This window comes from Haliaeetus albicilla, chromosome 22 (assembly GCF_947461875.1).
Source record: "Haliaeetus albicilla chromosome 22, bHalAlb1.1, whole genome shotgun sequence".
Classification (NCBI taxonomy): domain Eukaryota; kingdom Metazoa; phylum Chordata; class Aves; order Accipitriformes; family Accipitridae; genus Haliaeetus; species Haliaeetus albicilla.
Window position 1 is genome coordinate 14,380,274 of NC_091504.1, and position 20,701 is coordinate 14,400,974.

Genomic DNA, 20,701 nt, shown 5'->3' on the forward strand with positions numbered 1-20,701 from the left:
TGCTCTCTACCTTGCCACCCTCGTTTGCAAGGTGAACAGCTGCTTTGTCACCGCATTCATAGTGCTCCCTGCTCTGGATGCAGTTGTCAAAAGAGATGACAATCTTTGTAAAACAGTCTTTTTTAAAAGTCTATTTTAGAATCCGTATAGGCACCTTGTGCTATCTTAGGCTAATACAGGAGAGAAGAACAGAAAGGGATGGTCAGCACCATGTACAAATTGGAGTTTTCAATTTTGATACAGCCTGCAGATGGTTGCTATTATCAGATAGAATTCGGAGACTATGGATTCTTCAAATTGTTAAATTACTTTTCTCCATCAGTCTCGAGTATACAGATTCGTTGGAGCAAGGAGATACATCTTCACCAACCTTAAATTGTGTTTCTGTGCAGTCAGTATGTAGCTTGTGAAATTAGGTACGGAGTTAATTAAAAAAGTGGGTATATTTTGTAACTTATCCTAGCATAGCAATTTGTCCGTGGACACTTTGTACTTAATTCTATATCTGTGTCTCTGAACAAAAGTGTTTTTTACAAAGCTAAGATTTTCTTCATGGGTGCCAAAGATTAATGTAGTATTTTACCTCAGTTGATTTGTTGGGGTTTTTTTCCTAAACAAAAATTTTCAGACATCTGCATTTCTAAGGATGTGAAAATCATCAATCAAGTATTGTTTGTTTTATTTTAGTAAATGCAGTACAGATAATTTCAAAGAGCTGTATTTTCTTATAGCAGTTTGAACAGGTGGTCTGTGTTGGTGAAATTGATAAAAACTCAAGTTCTCTAACAAAATGTTGAGACTTGGCACTTTTTAAATACAGTATCTTCCAACCTGTTTAATGTTGGGGCAACTGAGGAGGAACAATGCGTATGCAGAAGTTTGATAAATTCCCTTGGGAAAGGGGGGGAAAACGGGCATGTTAAATAATTGAAAACTTGTTGAAGCATACATATTTTATGACTGAATGCTACAACTGGTACTAAGACTTGAGACTTCCTAATAGTTACATTGAAACCGCTTTCTTTATCACTGAATAAAATACAGAATAAATCATTCTGCTGATCTCCGAGACAGTCAACTGTAGTTATACTTCTGGAAGTACGTTGACTAAGTAAATACTTTGTAACTTCTTCAGGGCTTTTGAATTTTTCTAAGTGATGCTGGGATCCAAAATTACACTGCATTATAGTTTCAAACAATTGCGCGTCGACTTCCACATAGTTAGATGTTTTTACTAGTAAAAGAAATTGTAAGTGAATTTTAATTATCTCCTGACCTCAGAGCAAACCAAGACCTTCCCTTCAAGATGCTTCAGTGCAGCATGATCCTAGAGGATCTTTCATGAGATCCTGATACTTTGCTTTACTTAATTCTCAGATTTATTTTTTTTTTTAAATCAATTGCAGTGAGGGTTTTTCTTCTATTTAACCTTCCTTGAGGACAAGGACCTTGAGAAGCACACTGATGAAGTGTTACTTCATTCAGCAATGCTGGGCAAGTCTGCTGTAGTTACCTTGGCATGTGCAAGAGGGTTTCAGTGCAGCAGCGCAGCTATTACGGAAAATGGAAAGAAAGCAGCCAGGCTTTCTCTAGCTGAATTAGCAGTTATTTTTGACTCCCTTCAGTCACAATTGAAATATTTGTTTATCTCTATTAGAAATAGACCTGTGCAGGATAGTTCTGTTTAAAGTAGAGAAAACTATTTTCAGGATAAGGTTTCATCTCAATAAAAGCTTTAGCAAAGGGTATGCTGAATACACCCAACTCAACGAAATAGCTGCCTTGCTAGTGTGGGTTGATGACCAAGGCTTTAAAGAATCCTGTCTGTCATATGTAGGTGTCTTACCCTGGTAAATTAATGAGGCCTTAAATCAGTTTTGACAGTAACAGTGTTAGATGGGTTTACTCTCCTAAAAACCCACTGTGCTGTTCAGTGATGGGTGATGAGTTGGTGTGAGCATTCCAGATGAAAAGAATTTTAAAAAACCCAGACAAAACCAAATCAACCACCACCACACAATGCCCCCCCCCCCCAACCCCAACACTTTAAAAGCAGGATTTAAGGAAACATGCAGATTTCTCTGTTGAAATACAATTGAATTGGAATCCTTCTGACCTGCTAACCGTCAAAAGTAACCCAGTTTAACTAACTTATTTTGTAACCAGACTTGAGAAAATGGTCTAAACCACTACGTTTAGTTAGTTTTTGAAATTACTCTTTCGTCAGGACTAAAGAGTAACATATTACATAGGGCAGTTATTCCCAGGATCCTTCTTTCCTGCTAAAGAAACATACTTGTTTTGTAGTCTTCTGGATTCTTCTACATGCTTGTGAAATTTTGAAAATCACTGAATAGTACAATGATGTAGTCAGCTAGTTTAGAACTTTATTCTCTGTATGTACTGGGAGAGAAGAGAGCACAAAGATTGTGAGATTGAATCCACGCTGTATTTCTGTATTTGAATGAGAGCCATTCATAATTAACTCTGGGGTACTACATAGACTTAATACAGATGAAGAAACACTAAGAAAGAAAACTTACGATAGTAATTTATTGGTATGAGTCAGTATAGCCTGCCTCCTTCCTAATCCTAAAGATTGCTCATAGTTTTAAAAAACTGTTCATTTAGTTTGGTGGGAGAGGGAAAGGTGTCCTGGTGCTCTCCTTGCTCTTTACAGTGTTCTTTATTTTGGCCTTCAAACCAGACTATTTTAAGAAAAAAAAAAATGGTAACAGAGTAATTTTTAACATATGTTTTTGTTTGACTGTTTGGGGTGTGCTGGTCCTTCTGGAGGTAGACTGAGGTTTCATTTCACCAAGATTTTTTGTAGTACTACATAGACCAGCCCCATTGCCAGCTCTGCTTCCTTGTTTTAGGCATGGGATGGCCAAGGAACTAGTGAATGGGGGTAAGACTAGGAACTGATTAGTTTACACATTTAGATGGAGCAAAGAGGCTGTGATTGGACCAGGTTTGAAAATAAACTAGTTTGACACTGAAGAAAAATGCATTTGACAAGGATTACCCTGCCTGAAAAAAAAGTGGGATAAAGAACCAGAAATCGATAATGGCACATAACTTGGTTAAGTTGGGGAAAATTGGTGCCTAATGGTAGCATAGACAATTTAAAAAAGGAGGTAGGAGAACTGCCTTGCCAGAGAAAATAGGGAACAGTGAGTTTAATATTGAAGAATGTTTAGAGTTATGATAGATTGCAGAAAAGACTGAATTGGGAAAAAGACAAATTGGAGAGGGTAGGATAAGAGCAGAAATCAGTAGAAATGTTGGCTAGTGAGAATTCTGTCAAGTTCATCCATCTCTTTCTGAGAGAAGCCAACAGAGAGTGTGCCCAATGCTGCTTATATTGCGTCAACACTAGCAACTATCACTAACTTTCATAATTCTAGTGGGAGAGGCTGGAGAAGTGCATTTAAAATTTTTGGTCCAACTAATTAGTTGTGTGTGTAACAGTGTGATGCCTTGCAGCAGAAATTGTCCAGGTATGCTTAAAGGTCTGAAAACTGCATATAGGCTGAAAAAAAACCCCAGTAATATTGCAATGCCAATTTCACTAATATTTAACATAACATAGGTGAATTATGCTTATGTATTGGTAAAGTCCATAGCCATGTGATCACGTACTGTTTCTTTTGGATTTATGGCTTCTCTGGGAATATGTTAATATATTTGCTGTGTAGGAACCCAACCCTGATTGAATGCACTGTGTAGTAGACAATTTAATTAGGTTAATTTAAAAGATGCTCTCTAATTTGGGATCTTGAGTCTTTACTTCTGCTTTCTGTTTATAAAATAGGCACACAGCACTGCTGCTTCAGCTCACGAGCTTTACTTTGAAACACTGGACAATGCCATGATGAAAAAAGTGCACATGCAAACTTCTGATTTTTTTGGATGCAGCATGAATAGCCCTAGACGTCAATAAATAAGGCTGTGGAACCATACAATGAATAGTGAGCATAAACCAAAATACTGAATTAGCTACTCACTAATTGAACACTGTCAATCCAACTGAGGCAGCAGTCCCATGTTTTAGGTAGAACATGATCAGACAAGATAAATGCAGCATCTCTACAGGGGTCACTTTAAGGCTTCACAGGTGAATTTTTACTTTAGTATTTCATAAACTTGAGTGTTTAGTATTGCAGCCTTAATCTGAGTAGTTCTGTGTATTAATTTTATTTATGTATTTTGGGTTTTTTACCTACACAGTTCACTTACATATTTGTCTATTTATTTAAGAGGCTTAATATTGTAAGTGGCCATCTGTCAGCATTTTGCTGTGCATAAGAGCAAGGACTTGGTGGAGGAGTATCTTTGTACGCATTCCTCTTGGATCACTCAACGACAGTCAGCCTGTTTAGTAGCTTGCCTAATAACTAGAGAAGATGGCATCCTCTAAGATGGCTTTTCCTAAAATAATGTGCAATTACTATTATTCTACTATGAGACAGAAGCTTAACTTTACAGCTGCAACTAGTGTAATGAAATGCAGCCATGTAGTGTTGGTTACTAGGTCAGGTTTCTCACAGAAGGATTTACCTTTTCTCTTATGATTATAAATAAATAAGTAAATAAACCACTTAAGTTCTCTTTAGTTTGTTAGAATTCACAAAGCATTCTAGCAATTAATTTCTTTTGTTGGCAATGCAGAGCGATGTAACTGTATTTGCTTTGTTTGGCAATATGGACAGCATTCATCAAAAAAGCATCAGAGAAAATGCATTTCAAACTTTTACAGGGAGCTGCTCTTCAGTTCAAGACCATGCAAGATTGATTTATGTGTGTGACTCCTTAGACTTCTCCATATGCCTCCATTTCAGTTGTTCAATGCATAAAGCAATATATTCAGCATGTAATTCTTTATGTTATATATACATAAATATGTTTATGCATATATTTGTGTGTGTATGTATAATATGGGTTGCTATAAAATACAGGCCTTATTTCAAGAAAGCAGAGTTGTCTTTGTTCAAAAATATTGACTCTTACACAGATTTATTTTAAAATTGTCTTTAGGCTGCATAAGGATGATTTTTTTTTTTTTTTTTTTTTCCCCCTTAAATACAGATTGGGTTTGTCAGGGAGTTAAATGTAAGAGCCATAACTTTGGCTCTTAGTTTATAGCAAAACAAATAATGTGAAATGGTTATTGTGTTTTAACAAATCACTATTTATCAGATGATCCATGGTAACTGTGTGCTTGATTTTAGCAAGTAAAAACATGCTTTAGTTTAACTAAACAAATTTTACCCTGAGGAATGTCGGCTGGCATGCAGTAACTCCAGTGAGCGTTATTAATTCATTCATGATGCCTGCACCATACCTTCATGGGCAATAAATACACTCCTAATTCTTATAAACAGATCCTGTAACTGCACAGTTCAAAACAAATACAAGGGGTGTGAAAGGAGGTATGCATAACATCTCTTTGGTTAGTGTAACAATCTCATGAGGCTATTAATCATAATTGCTGGTATCTATTCTTGGGATTAAAATTACATATACAGTGCTGTTGCCCAGTTTTATGTACATTTGAAAGACTTTGCAGCAGCATCTATACGCCATGACTAGTATTATAGGTAATTCATTTCACAGTAGCATAGCCAATATGCAGAATAGATGATCTATTCTGAAAGGGGAAAAAAACCAAATCCACCCATCTTCTTCACCGTTTCTGAATTGTGATGTTGGCACTTGCTATTTCTAGTGCTTGGGCTAGAATAATACAGAATACCTGTATTCAAGATGACAACACTTCAACTAGAATCAGAAAGTTGGATACACATCTGAAATTTCTACAAAAAGATTGGAAGTACATAATAAAATCTGAAATTTCTACAAAAAGATTGGAAGTACATAATAAAATCAGAATTTTCTCTTCACTACAATTATGGTATTTTAAAATGTGCAGACCAAGTATATGAAAAACAATCTGGGTGTTTTGTTCTGTTTTATATTTAAACTGGTTTACTGGTTGGCTTACAGTACTTTCTTTCAGTGAGTTAGGCTGAAAACAGCAGAGGACGCCAGTTAACAGTCAGTTTAATTTGCTGATTCATCTGTTACAGTGATGGCTTCAGGCCAGAGCTTGGCTTGCAGACTAAAGGCTGAGAGCTGTGAAGATGCTAGGACTTGAAGGAATGTTGGTAAATTGTTGCTGAGTGAAGGCAGTGAAAGTTTCTTCTTTATTTTTGAAGTGTTTCTAATTTTGCACTGACAGAAATCCTTCCACCTTGAACTCGCAGTCTTTTTTAGTTAAATGGAGACCAAACATTAGAAAGATGCAAGGATGGAACAGCTGGATATTAGTGAAGTGCTGCTTCCACAGATATCTTGTGCAACCAAAAATGCAGCTCAAATAAGCTTATGTTTCACAGCAATCAAACAGAGTTTTGGCAAAGGCTTTGCAAATGTCGTCTTTTCCTGGCAGACTTGCAAAATAAACCTGCTGGGTTAAGTAATGAGACTAAAAGGGAAAAAATCCAGGAAATCTTTTCTTGCCAACAAGCAATCTGGAAGAGGGTTATGACTGAAGAATTGATGGTTTCTAATTTAAAAGAAAAGTCTTAAGTAGATGTAACCCTTTTTGTATGAAGTCTGAGAAGAGTTTTGAATATCTAATTCAAACATACCATGCGAATTTAGGAGAGTATGGCATTTTCTTTTTTTTTTAAATTGTAATATTAACATAACAGTGGAATTTGTTTATATGAACAGAACAAATAGCTCACTGCCTTATGCTTTTCAAAATAAGTTATTTCAGGGGAGAGGGCATGCTGTCATTTAACAGTGTTTTGTATATAACATCACTCTTCTTCCCCATAGCTGTAAACACCAGCAGGTATGCTGAAAGTTATAGGATCCAGACATATGCAGAGTATGTTGAGAAAAAACATGAAGAAAAACAGGCAAAGAGAAAATGTACAGAAGATAGTTGGAAGGAGATGGAGAGAAAGCGGTTAAAAACTCAATGCACACCTTACGTTTCCCAGAGTCGATACTACTGTGTTAACAGGTGAGACTTTTCCTGCATTCCCAACTTTTGTATTTTTACTGCATTTTTATTAGAGGTCTAGCAATTTTCAGGTACTTGTGAAGCAGTAGGTGACTTTTTTTCTGTACATATTTCTTTGCATGTAAGTCAGTAGTGGTACATCAGCTGTCACAAGATTGTAGGTAAAGAAGCAGAGGGAATTTCATCACAAACATGATTAGACAAATTTCTAAAATATTGAGATCTTGAGGGCAGGTCAAATCACAGCTTCTGAGCTTGATGTAGCAGTACCATTTCTTACAACCAAAATAAAAGAATTATTTTCTTTATTATTTGAAACCTCTGAATGGCTTGTGTCATCTGGAAACTTAGCGGTGGTCTTATACCCTTGTAAAGGCCGTCTTGGTTTTTGGATGACTTCCCGTGGTGATAATACTGCCACAGAGAAGGGTATAAATTACCATCTTGAGCAGTCCTGATGAAGTCGTCCTTACGCTTCAGAAACAACAAGGCAAATGACAATACTTGCATTGCTTTAAGCTTTTGGAGTAAAACTTGAAAAGCATTTTAGTTCATTATTTAAGGACAAAATTAAGTCAGGAGATGCCAGTTTTGATTCTGGTACAGTATGTTGCTGTGTATATTTCTTGTTCCATTTTTACCCTCTTGTGTTAATGACAGGTTTTGGATAGGATGGTAACAGGAGGCTTCTTTCTCAGTCATCTGTGTAGCTGTAAATGGGAAGGGTCTTTTAGTGTTAATATAACTGTAAAATTAATCAAGTTATTGCCGTTCCCCTCCCCCCCTGATTCTATCAATTCTCTATAAAAATAAGTTTCAGTGGAGTGCATAAGTTATATTTCTGTAAGGTGGTGTTTTGGGGTTTGGGAGGGTTTGTTTTGTTTCGTTTTTTCCTGGATAGACAGGCCAAATGAGATGGTCATAAAACCAACACTGAGGTCTTTCTGCTTTATCTTTCTTGGGAATGCTCTGATAAGTTCTAGCTCTCATTATATCTTCCTGTAAATGTTATCTGTCATGTAACAAATATAATAAACTTATTCTGTTCTTCTCACTTACATGAGCTTCTGATTTGCCTACTTTGCAAAACTAAATGCAGGTGTGCATTTTGGCTAGCTGTCAAATGTTCATGGCTTTTGTCATGGTGGGAATTCTGAATGTGTTAGAGACATGTTTGATCCCTAAAAACCATATGGAGGAACCTGGTGATAAAATCTGTATCAAATGAAGTTAGTCTAATTGAGCTATTGTACTTCGGAAAACTTGGGAGTGCATGCTGTGAAGAGATGAGGAGCTCTAAAAATTGTCCTGGCACTCGTTTACATGTGGCTAACATTTAGGTCTATAATTAAGTCTGTATTAAAAAGAAATACTAAGTTCTAGTTTTATTTCTACTAGAGGAAGTATCTCTTCTCAGTGAACATTCTTTTTTGGGTATCTCTCAGATTCTAGACAGATGGTAAGAGTGGCAGCTTATGGTTTGAACCATAGACAACCTACTCTTTTAATATATACTTTGGAAGACAGTAAATGCGGAAAGCTGATTTGTTGTTGTCTCACAAAGAAGTTTGAGGACTACTGCAAACGTATAATTTGGAAAATTGCTGAACAAAATTTTCAGTGAATTCTTTCCTTAAAACTATGATATACGGCAATGAGTTGTATGCCTAATCACTTAATCTCATTGAAAAATTTTAATCTATTTTTTCTAGTGTTGTAAAATTCTGCAAGAAGCAGCCTTGGTTTTAGATGATCAACACTTTGATAGCCTTGGATAGCAGCCTTTATTTTGTTGATAGACCTTCTTTTGTAATTGATGTTACATGAATTTTTGTTCTCTCATTATTCCATGAATAAAGTGATTTGGTTCTGTCTCAAATTCCCTTTCATGCATGTCTTTTGATATGTTTTTCTTAATTTTATTTTTGTTACTAGTTAGACTGTGTTCTCTTGTCAACTAATCTTTTGTAAATGTTTCCTCTGAAGTGTAATCTGGTTAGGTATAACATGGAACTGCAAACCTTGTTCCTCTTGAGTGAACTGAAAGACCACATTTTCCTTGTGTTTGCAGACAAAGATGTCACAAAAATACTTATTTTTTCTTTTAAATATATATAACCATTTTATATAAAATATAATAAATATAATTAAAATATTTATATAAATCAATCAGGACAAATATATATGTGTGCATGTATATGTGTGTATATTTGTCCAGATTAATTTGAATCATATATAGTTGAGCACTCAATACTGTGATGTATTTAGCAGCTGATCTCTTATAATAGCTTCATGTTACTACATCCTTTATTTATTTATTATTTTATAAGCTTGCTGCATCAGTTCCTGCCAGGGAGCACAGCTGCAGAATAGCTGTTTCTCTCCATGATGACAATATATCCTGGCTACTTTTTCATTCAGTAATGAAGTTGTTGGGTATTTCTTGTAAGGAACTTTTGTCTTAAATTGACAGATTGATAAGTATGTAACAAAGGTTCTTTAATTCCTGTCTTACTTAAAAAACTATAGTTCCGTAGAGGAACTACTCTAGAAAATACAGTATAATAGTATTAATAGCAGTCACAAGGTAAAATCACTTATAATTAATATATACACCTTGCATATAACTTACTACTACTGTTATGTATCAAAATGGATTTTAATGGGAATATGCCTGATAATTAATGTCAGATGGAGAAGTAGAGGAAAAACTGATGCATTTGACAAATCTTCAAGTAGTTAATAAGATCCCCTTCTCTAAAGCTGTTCTCTGTTCAGAACATGCTTTTGAAATGGATGGATTACAGCCTCTTGTGTGTTATACAGTACTGGCTATGTTGTGCTTAGCAAATAACTGCCTGCCAGCTCTGCCATGACTGCTAAATGCATGGGTTTAACATCTTTTCCTTAGCAAAACAGTGTTGAACCATAGCATGAAAAATGAAATGGGGTATGTTCTATGTAAAACTAGATATTGTGCTCTACTTGTATTTACTTATTCTAGTTTTCCTGATCATCATCTAGGAACGAGTAAAACAGAATAAGGCCAATGGCAAAAGACTTAAACTAGTATGAAGTACGGGGAAGCGATATGTCCTTTTGCCTTAAAAATTTTCTAGCTAAAACCAAGAGTGCTGCATCTCCTGTCAAGTCAGGGTGCTGTTTTTAGCACCACTTCCTTGAACGCCTTTATTTTGCTGAAGATAGTTGTTCTCATTTTTGAAATGTTCATGTATTTCTCCTGATGATTCTTCTGTTTTTTATAGAAATGGTTGTTTATAGTGGTTTATTACTAAATAAAGGATAAGAATTGGGAAAAGCTGAGTCATTAAAGATATGGGTTATAAATACTGCAAGCGAATTATTATAGTATTCCAGTATTCTAGTGTTATTTCAGGTGATTTCATCTGCTCTTAAGCTGATATGACTGATTTTTATGATGGGTCAGTAACTACTCCCCCCCACCAATGTCATCAAAGTGGCAAGAGAACACAAGGTTTATGCTTTCATTCAAATAAAATTTACTTGAAGTCGGAGGTCTGTATGTATCCAGGCCAATTCAAGATGCTGTGTTGTGTTGGAAGTAAGTGATCCTTTTAAAAGTAGGACATGCTTTTCCAAAACAGAAAATGTTTAATGCTACATCTTCATAATTACTTTCCCACCTTTTGCCCCCCCTCCACTTGCTGATTCTATCAAAATAATTACCATAGTACTAGTTGGGTTGCTGCTATTTAGTAGCTGAAACAACATTTCAAAGTTCATGGGCAGTTTAATCAGGTGGAGTCCCTGCTCTTTCTGGCGGTAGAGTGATCTATAAGTCCTCCACATCCTGTTGATTCAGCAAAAATTGTGTTTAGTAATAATGTTGCTAGTAATACTGTATTCTTTTTTGATTAGGATTGTACTTAATAGGAATAGAATTTGAGAATAAAATCTAGGTTTTTCTGTTTCTACCACCTTCTTCCAGTGGCATTCATCCTTGTCAGGTTTGCCTGTGGGCTGGCTTTAAAATAGATCAACAGAAGGGAGAGGTTGGGGAAGAAGGACTAGTGGAAACTGCTGTCATTGAAGAGGCTTGGAACCCTACCTACCATCATCACTGACTGATGCGAGAGCTATATTGTGCTCACTAAGTAGATTTGCCAACTGGCAACGTATGATAGGCTTTTCTTGCGGTGGGGTGTTTTGGGTGCCCGAAAAAACCCCACAAACCCACCCCCAAAAACCGCAACCCCAACCTTGGCTAGTAATTTTATTTAAAAAATGAGAACAATCTCCATTTCAATATACAAAAGAAATTTCAGAACATCTTTAAATATATTCTTTTAAAAAAAAATTATCACCCGATTAACTATTGTACATGTGTGTTTGGAAACTTAAGTGCTGCATTTGTTAATGGATGTTGTAAGTCTGTGTCTCTAAGCGGTTCAGGTATCCAAACAGTTGAGGATCCTAAAAAATGTATCTGAATTGTACAATTACTGATAGCTATTAGTTTGTTCAGTTCTTCCACTTTTAGTTGTTTCTCAACAGAGTAAGGAAATTGAGACAGAAATATGGATATATTCCAAAATAGCTGGTATAATTAGAAAACCGAACTTTGCTCTGAGTAGTGCTTTAACTTGTATATACAACCATACTGATTTGCTCTTATTACTAAGTGAATAAATAATGTTGCTGTAGTCCTTGAATCTTCTTTTAGGTTAAAGAAGAATAAGACACAAAAAACCCAACTCTTGGTCATCTAGAAGCCATGCTGTCAGTGAATGAATGTAGAATAAAATTAATATTTTGGGAGAAAGCAAGAAGTCAACAGTTCTTGATTATAAAATATATATATTTTGGATCTTGTGCAGCTGAATTTTTTGATGTTTTTTTTTCCTCTTAAGGTATCTGCCACAAGAACATAAGGCCTAAAATTAATTTTTATTTTGTACTTTGGTACAAACCTAAATGTGCACTGAAGGTCAAGAACTCGTTTATCTCTATTTGCAATAACTTCTCAAGAGTTTAAGTTGAAAAAAATTAAATTCAGCCGTAAGACCTTTCAAAAAGGGTGCCTCTTCCTACAGTGAGTGCAAGTTCCCTTCTAAGAGCCAAGTGCTCATATTATGTCTAAGAAATCCTGGGATCGTAATTTATGGTTCCTGAATTGTTCTTCCTTATGTGTTTTTCAGAGTACCTTTCCCAAAAGTAGATTTCTTACACACTTTTCTAAACAGCATTTTTTTAAAAAAAAGATATGTAATAGTTTTTCATTTTCGAAATGCTCTGTTGTCACTTTTTTTCTTTCCAAATGTAGTTTTTGCCTGTTTTACAACATTGAAGTGTGTATGTAGGATAAACAGTTCTATCCAGCTTTTTGGCTTGCATTTTTCTATTGGTGGTAGTTGCGGTGTGACTCGAAATCATGATTTCTAAGAAATTGTGCAAGAAGGTCTTCTGTGTGTGAATGTTTGGAGAAAAAGCTAGTTATTCATCAAAGTAAATGGTGTTTGTGCTCCTAAAGTGGAAGTAAGAGCATGAGGCGCAATCATATGTTTCATGTTTGTTTATTGCCTTTGGACATCCCAGAAAGAATCTGTTTTAAATTGCAAAATGTTCAGCTGAAAAAGATTCCATTTCAAAGCCAAAATTATACAGCCAAATTTAACAGTCCTTTAGCTGAAACCTTATTGAAACACCATAATTCCTTGCTATTATTGATTAGAAAGAAAAAATAAAATAGTTTGTAAAGCTTGGTATTAATTTTTATTTAAATAAAAGAATAGAACATAGCTTAGGTGCATACAGCCATTTTGTGTAGTTCTTAATGAAAAACTAAAGGTTTGTGAGTCTAAACCTACCTTTTTTCTAATTGGCTGTTCTAAAAGTGCATTAAAATAGACATTTAAGTAGCTGATATTCACGTATCTAGAAGTTTGTAATGGGACCTATGTTTTTCATTAGCCCCTTTGCTACTGTATTCTTTCTCATACTCATGTTAATTTGATTTTCATATTGTCATTTGTCTTTCAAGGAAACTTAACAATAGCATTCAAGTCGAATGAAAATCTATGCAGTGTTATTTCAATGTATGCTGAATGAAATGGAGCTCTAAGTTCATCTTCATGCAGTATTAGTCAGGCTTCATTCAAATACTACCTATGGAATGAGTGTGCAATTTTTTGTGCTTTTTATTTTACCAGCCTGTTGGATGGTAGGACTCTGATTTAAAGTTTATTATATGGAGCTTGATGGTTTTCTCTACATTTATATAGTAGAAATGCTTTTAAAACTGCATATAGTTCCAGGAGAGAGGATGAAGTTAGCATGTAGAATCCTTCAATATCAAGACGTGTGTTTGAGGCTTAACAGTTGTGTATAACTTTGTGTCTATTGAGAATGCTTTACAAGAGCTTTCATAACTAAGAGAGTAAAAATTAAAACTAAGCAGGGATAGAGAACAGCTTTAATTACATTTGAGCTGAGTGATCTCATCAGAATAGCAGCTAAGCCTGAAACATCTGTAGTACGAAGAATTAATACCTTCATCTACATAAGACTGGATTAGATAGCCAATTGTTGGAATTTTACAGTTAAGTCAGATCTTCCAGATAATGTAATTTCATGGTACACCACTTACTATAGTTTATTCTACTGCCTTCATAAGTATTTAATAGATGTATAACAACTAGTACCTATGTAATAGTTATTCTTGACTTGTTCATAATCATATTTCTTCTACATTTCAGTTTTACAGGTACCAGTACAGTAGGAAAGAGAAGCATGAGTCCCATTCAGGAGGAAACCGGTTCTGATGATATGGAAGAGGGAGAAGGCCAAGATCCAGAATATGATCAGACAGACTCCTGTGCAGAGTCCCTTCCAGATGGTAAGAAGAGAGCCAAAAAGTTCAAAAAGATCAAGACAGAACAAGTTCCAGCAGGTAAGCACAATGTTTGTGCACGTGGTTTTCTCCTCTGTTTGGAACTACCCTAGGCCTGAACAGAATTGAAGTTGTTTTCTTGAATGTCTTAACTCAGTGCAAAATAACTTATAACAGTGACTTACTCCATTACATTCATAGAAATCCAGAAAAGTTATTTAAACTGAAGATTGCATCATACAAAAATTATAAAAAAAAACAAATGCAAAACCCCCCCAAAACTCCCAACCCCCAAACCAAAAAAACCCCACAAACAAAACCCCACCTGAGACCAACCAAAGGAAGCAGGATGTAGTTGATTTCTTACTTGCTTACTTTCTTCCTTAAAATAAAGCTCTTTAAATATTTCTAGCTATTCTTAATCCTTTTTTTATGTGAATTTTTAGTCAAGGTTACCCAATATGTTTTGCATATTGTAAGCTAAATTGAAGGAGTTCTGGAAGTAGGGTTCTAGAGTAGATTTCCCTGTTAATCCAGTGTTTTATCACAAAATGTCACGTTAACTTAATGTGGACATTTTCTCTTAAGCTTGATTGGATGGAGTTGTAGCATACTCGAATGCACGTAGCTTGACCTGTGTCGTGGTTTAACCCCAGCCAGCAACTAGCACCACGCAGCTGCTCACTCACTCCTCGCCCACCCCCAGTGGCATGGGGAGGAGAATCAAAAAAAAAGTAAAACTCGTGGGTTGAGATAAGAACAGTTTAATAACTGAAATAAAAAAAAAAAAGTAATGAAAAGGAAGATAACAGAGAGAGTGAAATATAACCCAAGACAGACAAGTGACCAATGCCCAATGCCCAGTCAGTCCCCGAGGAGCAATTGCACACACCTCCCCCCCCCGTAGCCAGCTCCCCCCAGTTTATATACTAAGCATGACATCATATGGTATAGAATATCCCTTTGGTCAGTTTGGGTCAGCTATGTTCCCTCCCAGTTTCTTGTGTATCTGCTCACTGGCAGAGCACGGGAAACTGAAAAATCCTTGACTTAGGATAAGAACTACTTAGCAACAACTGAAAACATCAGTGTGTTCTCAGCTTTATTCTCATAGTAAATCCAAAACACAACACTATACCAGCTACTAGGAAGAAAATTGACTCCATCCCAGCCAAAACCAGGACAGCCTGCCAGATGTGTGTCATTAGACAACCTCTGTTGCTTGCAAATGAGTCTAGTTATAATAAACCTGCCTGCTGCCCTGAAAGTACGTACCCTTTTAATTAGCACTTTAAGACTATATATCCTGATAATATTAAACTAACATTCTTTATTTACAGTTATTTGTGAGGTAAGATATATCTGTAAGTTGAGAAAACAATGGAACTTCTCAGTCTGGTCAGAATATTATTTACCTCTACAATTAAGCCAGAACTTTGACAGTCTACCTGCCTGCCCTTCACCACTCCTCTGGCACACCACTTCCCACAATGCTGGTTTAGGCTGAGTGCAGTTGGACCCAATCAGACTGCTGCTTTATATCCCTTGGTATAAATAACTAGGCTGCAACTCCACTGAAACCCTTTCCTCTCTAGAACATTTCCTGAGCATATGTTGACTTTCTGAGACAACTCAATGAAGGAGTAAGCGGCCAGACAGATGCTGATCTACTGGGCCCTTAAACTTATGCAGGCCCTTTAGCTTTCTGGGTGCTTTGCATTTACAAATCACTTCACTGTGGGTGTTTTTCTGATTAGACTTGGCAAGACAATGATGAAAAGTGAGTGTGTTTAAAATCCCTTCCAAACATTTTGGACAGGTGGGTCATATTCACCCTTAACAGTTCTTGTAGTCTACCACATGCTCTGAGTAAACCTTTGCTTATTTAAAAGGCTTACTGGACCGTGAGTAGATCATTCACATTTCATGGACTGCTAGTTTTTGAAGCTTGAGGAATTTCACTTTCAGGAGATGCAGATTTTGAAAAGTAGAAGAAATAGTAGTTTTTTTGTTGTAAAAGTGTAAAACTGTGGATTTGCCCAAGTGATAAAATCTTTTTTCTTTCTTCTGTTATGTATTTTGTAAATTTTCTTTTTTTTTTTAAATCTGGTTTAGAACTCACAATGTAATGCTTGCAAAATGAATAGTGTTTCTAACACAAATTATAAACCTGAATAATCTTTTTCTTTCTTCTTAAAACTGTTTTGATGTATACATTGGTATATGCAATGTTCTGTGTGGTGTTTGTAACCGTAGCCTTTGAAGACTTTTCACCTAGGGTTGATATAGGGACTTTTTGCAGACTTTAATACCTACATAATTTTTAGCCAAAGTACTTTGAACTGTATGTCTGACTAAACATAGGCAGATGACAATCTGATGGCTGTGTTTCACCTGATTTGTTTTATGAGGTTGTGTGAGTTATTACAGCCTGTAAAAAAAAAAAAAAAAAAAAAAAAAACAAACCCCAAAACAAAACCAAAAAACCCTTAGGTCACATGATTTTAAACCTCAGAAGATTTTAGTTTTATTGATCTATTTATTGTTGACTCTATTTCAACTTTTGTTAGTAATTTCTTGTAGGAATTGGTTAGACTGTATTAAATTAAACCATGTTTTAATTATTGGTCATCTGGAGCACTGTCTGTACTGAAGTGTATTCAAATATTAATATTCATAGTTAAAACTTCATTTCAATACCTGCGCTAGCCGCTTTTATCCAGAAAGGGGTATTGAATACCAAGCATCCTTTCTCCTGATTCGGTAGGGTAAAATCTTAGCTGATTCAAAAGCTGTGCTTGGAAATTGCTTTCTTCTTGTAGTTCAATAGGGCAATTGGGCCATGCAAGCATATGCAAAATGACAAGACTTGTCTACTGTAATTCCAAGTATAAAATTCATGCTCTGTATTTGCCATTATGGAAATATACATTATTGGTATTTGTGTGATTCATCTTTCTTCTCCATCTAATTTGGGCTGGAAATATTCTTCATTGTCTTAACTGTCTTAAACAAGAATAACTGGAAGTACACTTGGGAAAATAGTATTATTTAACTTTATCATCCCAGTTATTGCAAAACCAAAATTACTTGTATTTTGCAATTAATATTTTTAATCCAATATTTACTATTTAGGTAAGAAACTTGACATTAAACTTTTTTTTGTTTTTAGTACCTAATCATAAACAATCTCTTGGTTTCCCTCTGTAAGTATTGACTTGCTAGTAATGTATCTAGGGCCTCAGTCTGGTGGAGAAAATATGTCTTTGTATGCTCTGAAAGAATAAAAATATTCTTGATTTAATTTTTATTCCTTTCAGTGTTCATATATTGAAGTCTTTAATATATTGTTCCATGACTGTCTTTTAGGAAGCCTCACAGCTAGTTCCACTGGAATTTTTGAAGTCCCTGAAACATGGTAGGAAACAACTGCCTTAACAAGTGGAATTGATTGAAAGCAGTTGTGAGAATACACCTCTTGGAAGCCATACTTTATTTAAATAAAGTGGTGTTAACAAAGCAGTATGTGTCCTGAAAATCAGTTTAATTATTTTAAACTGTTCATTGAACAATCACTGTCAATTTTACTTGTGCGTATATTAACTAGTATATGATTCATTGTTGATCATGTGAAATCCTTGCTGTCGTAAATGATGTTAGATTTAAGAAGCAAGACTAAATGTATTTTGGCCACCTACTTTGGCATGCTGGCTATGAAATGTACAAAAAGAACTGGCACTCTATGATTTTGTGCTAGGCTATTTCCTGTGCTTGAGGGGAGTTACCACAAATCTCCTAATCTTTAGCTATTTTTTCAGGCAATATCAGTATGCTCTCAGCATTCTTGAAACAGGTAGAACTGCAGTTTTGCATTCTGGTAATCTTTTTTAGTTTTCCATTCTCTACCCCCCACCCCTTGTGCAGCCAGTATTCATCTAAATACCAACTTTATGCATACCTTACCCTTTCAAAAAACCGTAACTGACAAGATTCTCACACGTTACTTTCCTGGTGGGAGGTAGTTATTCTTTGTTTTCTCATTTATTGCTGTTTTCACTCTTAAGTCTTGATCTGTTTCTTCCCTCCTTCTTCCCCAGCTTGTGGGGTTTTTGTAAAAATGTTTTCTGGTACCTGTGACAAACCTGCTAACTGCACCAGCCCTTTATTTGTTTAAAAAAGGATCTGCATTGGTAGTTTTCAGAAAATGTTTGATATTTAACATTTTTGTATCATGGAAATAAAACCAAAATATGTATTTCCATAAAATGAAAATTAAAGACATTTTCTTAGGAACTGGTTTGGTTTTATTTATTAGCTTCTGAAATGTTTTTAATGAACTCTCCTTTTTTCGTCATAACAATTTTTCTTGTCAGCCTGTCATTAGCAGACCCTTTTGGTTCATGGACTACTTTCAAGATATTTGTGAAATGTAACCAAGAAAAGCAAACCTGTTGTCATAAGATTTAAATCACTATGCATTTTCCTTGGGGGGGGGCGGGGGGGAGAAGAAAGTTCTACAAATCAGTGAGTTCAAAACCATTGCTGTGGAAGAGTGGAATATTAAGAAGGCTTCATCAGATTGTATTTACATTAGAGTGGGAACCACTGTCATTTAAACAATGCAATAACCTGTTTGAAGGTATGCCAAAATTTGTGGGTTTTTAAATGTGAGAGCTATCTTGAACTTGCATTGCAAAGGGAAAAATAATTTAAAGACGTTAAATATGAAATGTTTTATTTCTAACCTTGGAATGCTACCAGAAGTAGTGTAATTAAGTTGTTGGTTTTTTAATAGCAGCCATATCATCACATTCTCACGCTAAAATGTGGGAAAGAAGACAGTATTATTAGTGATGGAAGGAGAAATTAGTAGCTGAACTCTTCTGCTCTCAAGGATCCAGAGACTTTTCTTCTCTGAGACTCATGACCTTATGAGTAAATACTTAAGTCACTTTTATCTTGAGTATCCAAATCTACAAAGAAACTGCAAATTTACTTCTCAGAATATATGCAACCCTTAAAAGTTGTATAAAATATTCATCTCTTATGGAAGTGATTCAGGTAATTTGTATGGTGTTCTCTCCAAATGGCGTGGAGCGTGGTTATTAGCTATATATCCCAAAGAACTGGCATAACGTGATTTGGGAGGGAGCTTAGAGTCATGATGTCAAACAGATACAAAAGCATTTAATGGGATTGTCAGAAGTATAGGTGAAGAGGCAAGGAAGTCTGCTCAAGAGCTCTACAGGACTGTGCTGTTGCAGAGAATCCACCAGGAGTCTTTACCCTGAGGCCATTAGCATCTTCATGGTATTGACTTCACTCTTGAACAGCACCATTTACATACCTGCAGGGAAAATATAGGTCTTAATTGCATTACAATACGGTCCCTTAAAAACTTGTTTCTTCAGAGTAGGCCATGTAGATCCTTCTCTAAACTACAAAGGTTAATAGACATTCCCACTATTTCTACCCTCCTCCCCTGCCGAACTGTCATTTGAGGAGCAGTACGTTATTTATCTCTACCTGTAACTAATACCTCTTAAGAAAATACTACTCTTCCATTTTCTTGTCCTTATATGTGTTTGATTTTAACATTTAACACCTAGGTAAGCTACTAAAATGTGACTGGATGTGGGGCTGTAGTATTTGTAATGCTAAGTTTGGGTGGAGAACTGTCAGGGGTCAGTGACGGGTGGTGTCCCAAGAAGGAACTGGCCTCATTGATACCACATCAAACCTCATTATTCTGTGGGGTTTGGTACACTTCCCTTTCTTTTAAATGAAATCATTGATTCTAGAAGGGAGAGAATGTAGCTTCTGACATTAGGTCCACAGTTGTTTCCTAATATATGTTTAAAATATGTGCATAGAACTTGGATCTTTACAGCGTTTGTTTCTGAAAAACAAAGCTGTCATCGCTAGTCTTCATGGCTACGGAGTTTCCTGGGTCTTGATCTCGGGGGGTTTTATGTACTGTTACCTGCCTCCAGAGGTATGGCGAGGCGTCGGTCTGGCTGCTTCACCGCAGAGCTGGGATAGCAGGTAAGTTGCTGAGAGGCTGTGTTTTGGCCCGGTAAAAAGTCAAATGCATCTGTGTAATACTTCGACTGAATTACTTTTTTGAATGACTTTTTTCCTGTTTTTTTCCCTTCATTCCCTTTTTCTTCCCGGGGCGGGGGGACAGCCCGCGGATCTCTTCAATTTTAGAGCTGTTGTTTTGCTTTCTGTTTGGAGGAGCAGGGATGGCTGCACCTCGTTCAGCGTCCCGCACAACCGCGCCTGTTCGGGGCCGAGCCAGCTCCGGGCGGGAGGACCCTCTCCTCTCCCCTCCTTCGGCCTTTGTTGGCGGATGGGGGGCGGCGCGGCCTCCCCTCTCCCCTCAGGGCCCGGCGGGGGTGCTGAGGCAGCTCGCCTCCGCGCCGCCAGGTGGCGGGCCGGGGCCTGGGGGCCGGGGCCTGGGGGCCGGGGCCTGGGGGCCGGGGCCTGGGGGCCGGGGCCTGGGGGCCGGGAGGAGGAGGCAGGGCGAGGTGAGCCGTGTGGAGCCAGGGGCTGCAGCCGCCTTAACGGTTCTTATTTCTGCTTGCCGATTGTATAAAACAGCCAGCGTTACCTTGCTGTTAGCAGTACTGAAGTGAAAGGTTTTCTTCAGCAAATGGCCAGGGGTTTTACTGTGACTGTGGGTGTCCTGCAGAAGGTTGTCCTTGCTTGTGGAGAGGTTAGAAGTGGCCGGTTCCTCACCGTTGGCTGTGAGGGAGAGGGAGTTGGAAGCTGCGTGGGGGTCGATATCC

The 20,701-nt window shown here is 36.7% G+C and overlaps 1 protein-coding gene across 3 annotated transcripts in view; it reads left to right on the forward strand.

The window, feature by feature from the left end:
* The window catches only part of PARN (poly(A)-specific ribonuclease), a 62,639-nt gene extending 44,436 nt beyond the window's left edge, over positions 1–18,203 (forward strand). For all 3 annotated transcript variants that reach the window (XM_069809961.1, XM_069809962.1, XM_069809964.1), the window contains exons 22-24: positions 6,850–7,039; positions 13,777–13,970; positions 17,280–18,203. In XM_069809961.1, the coding sequence (XP_069666062.1) occupies positions 6,850–7,039; positions 13,777–13,970; positions 17,280–17,332 (437 nt within the window). In that variant the 3' untranslated portion in view covers positions 17,333–18,203. The remainder of the gene's footprint in view (positions 1–6,849; positions 7,040–13,776; positions 13,971–17,279) is intronic.
* Positions 18,204–20,701: the final 2,498 nt, after the last annotated feature.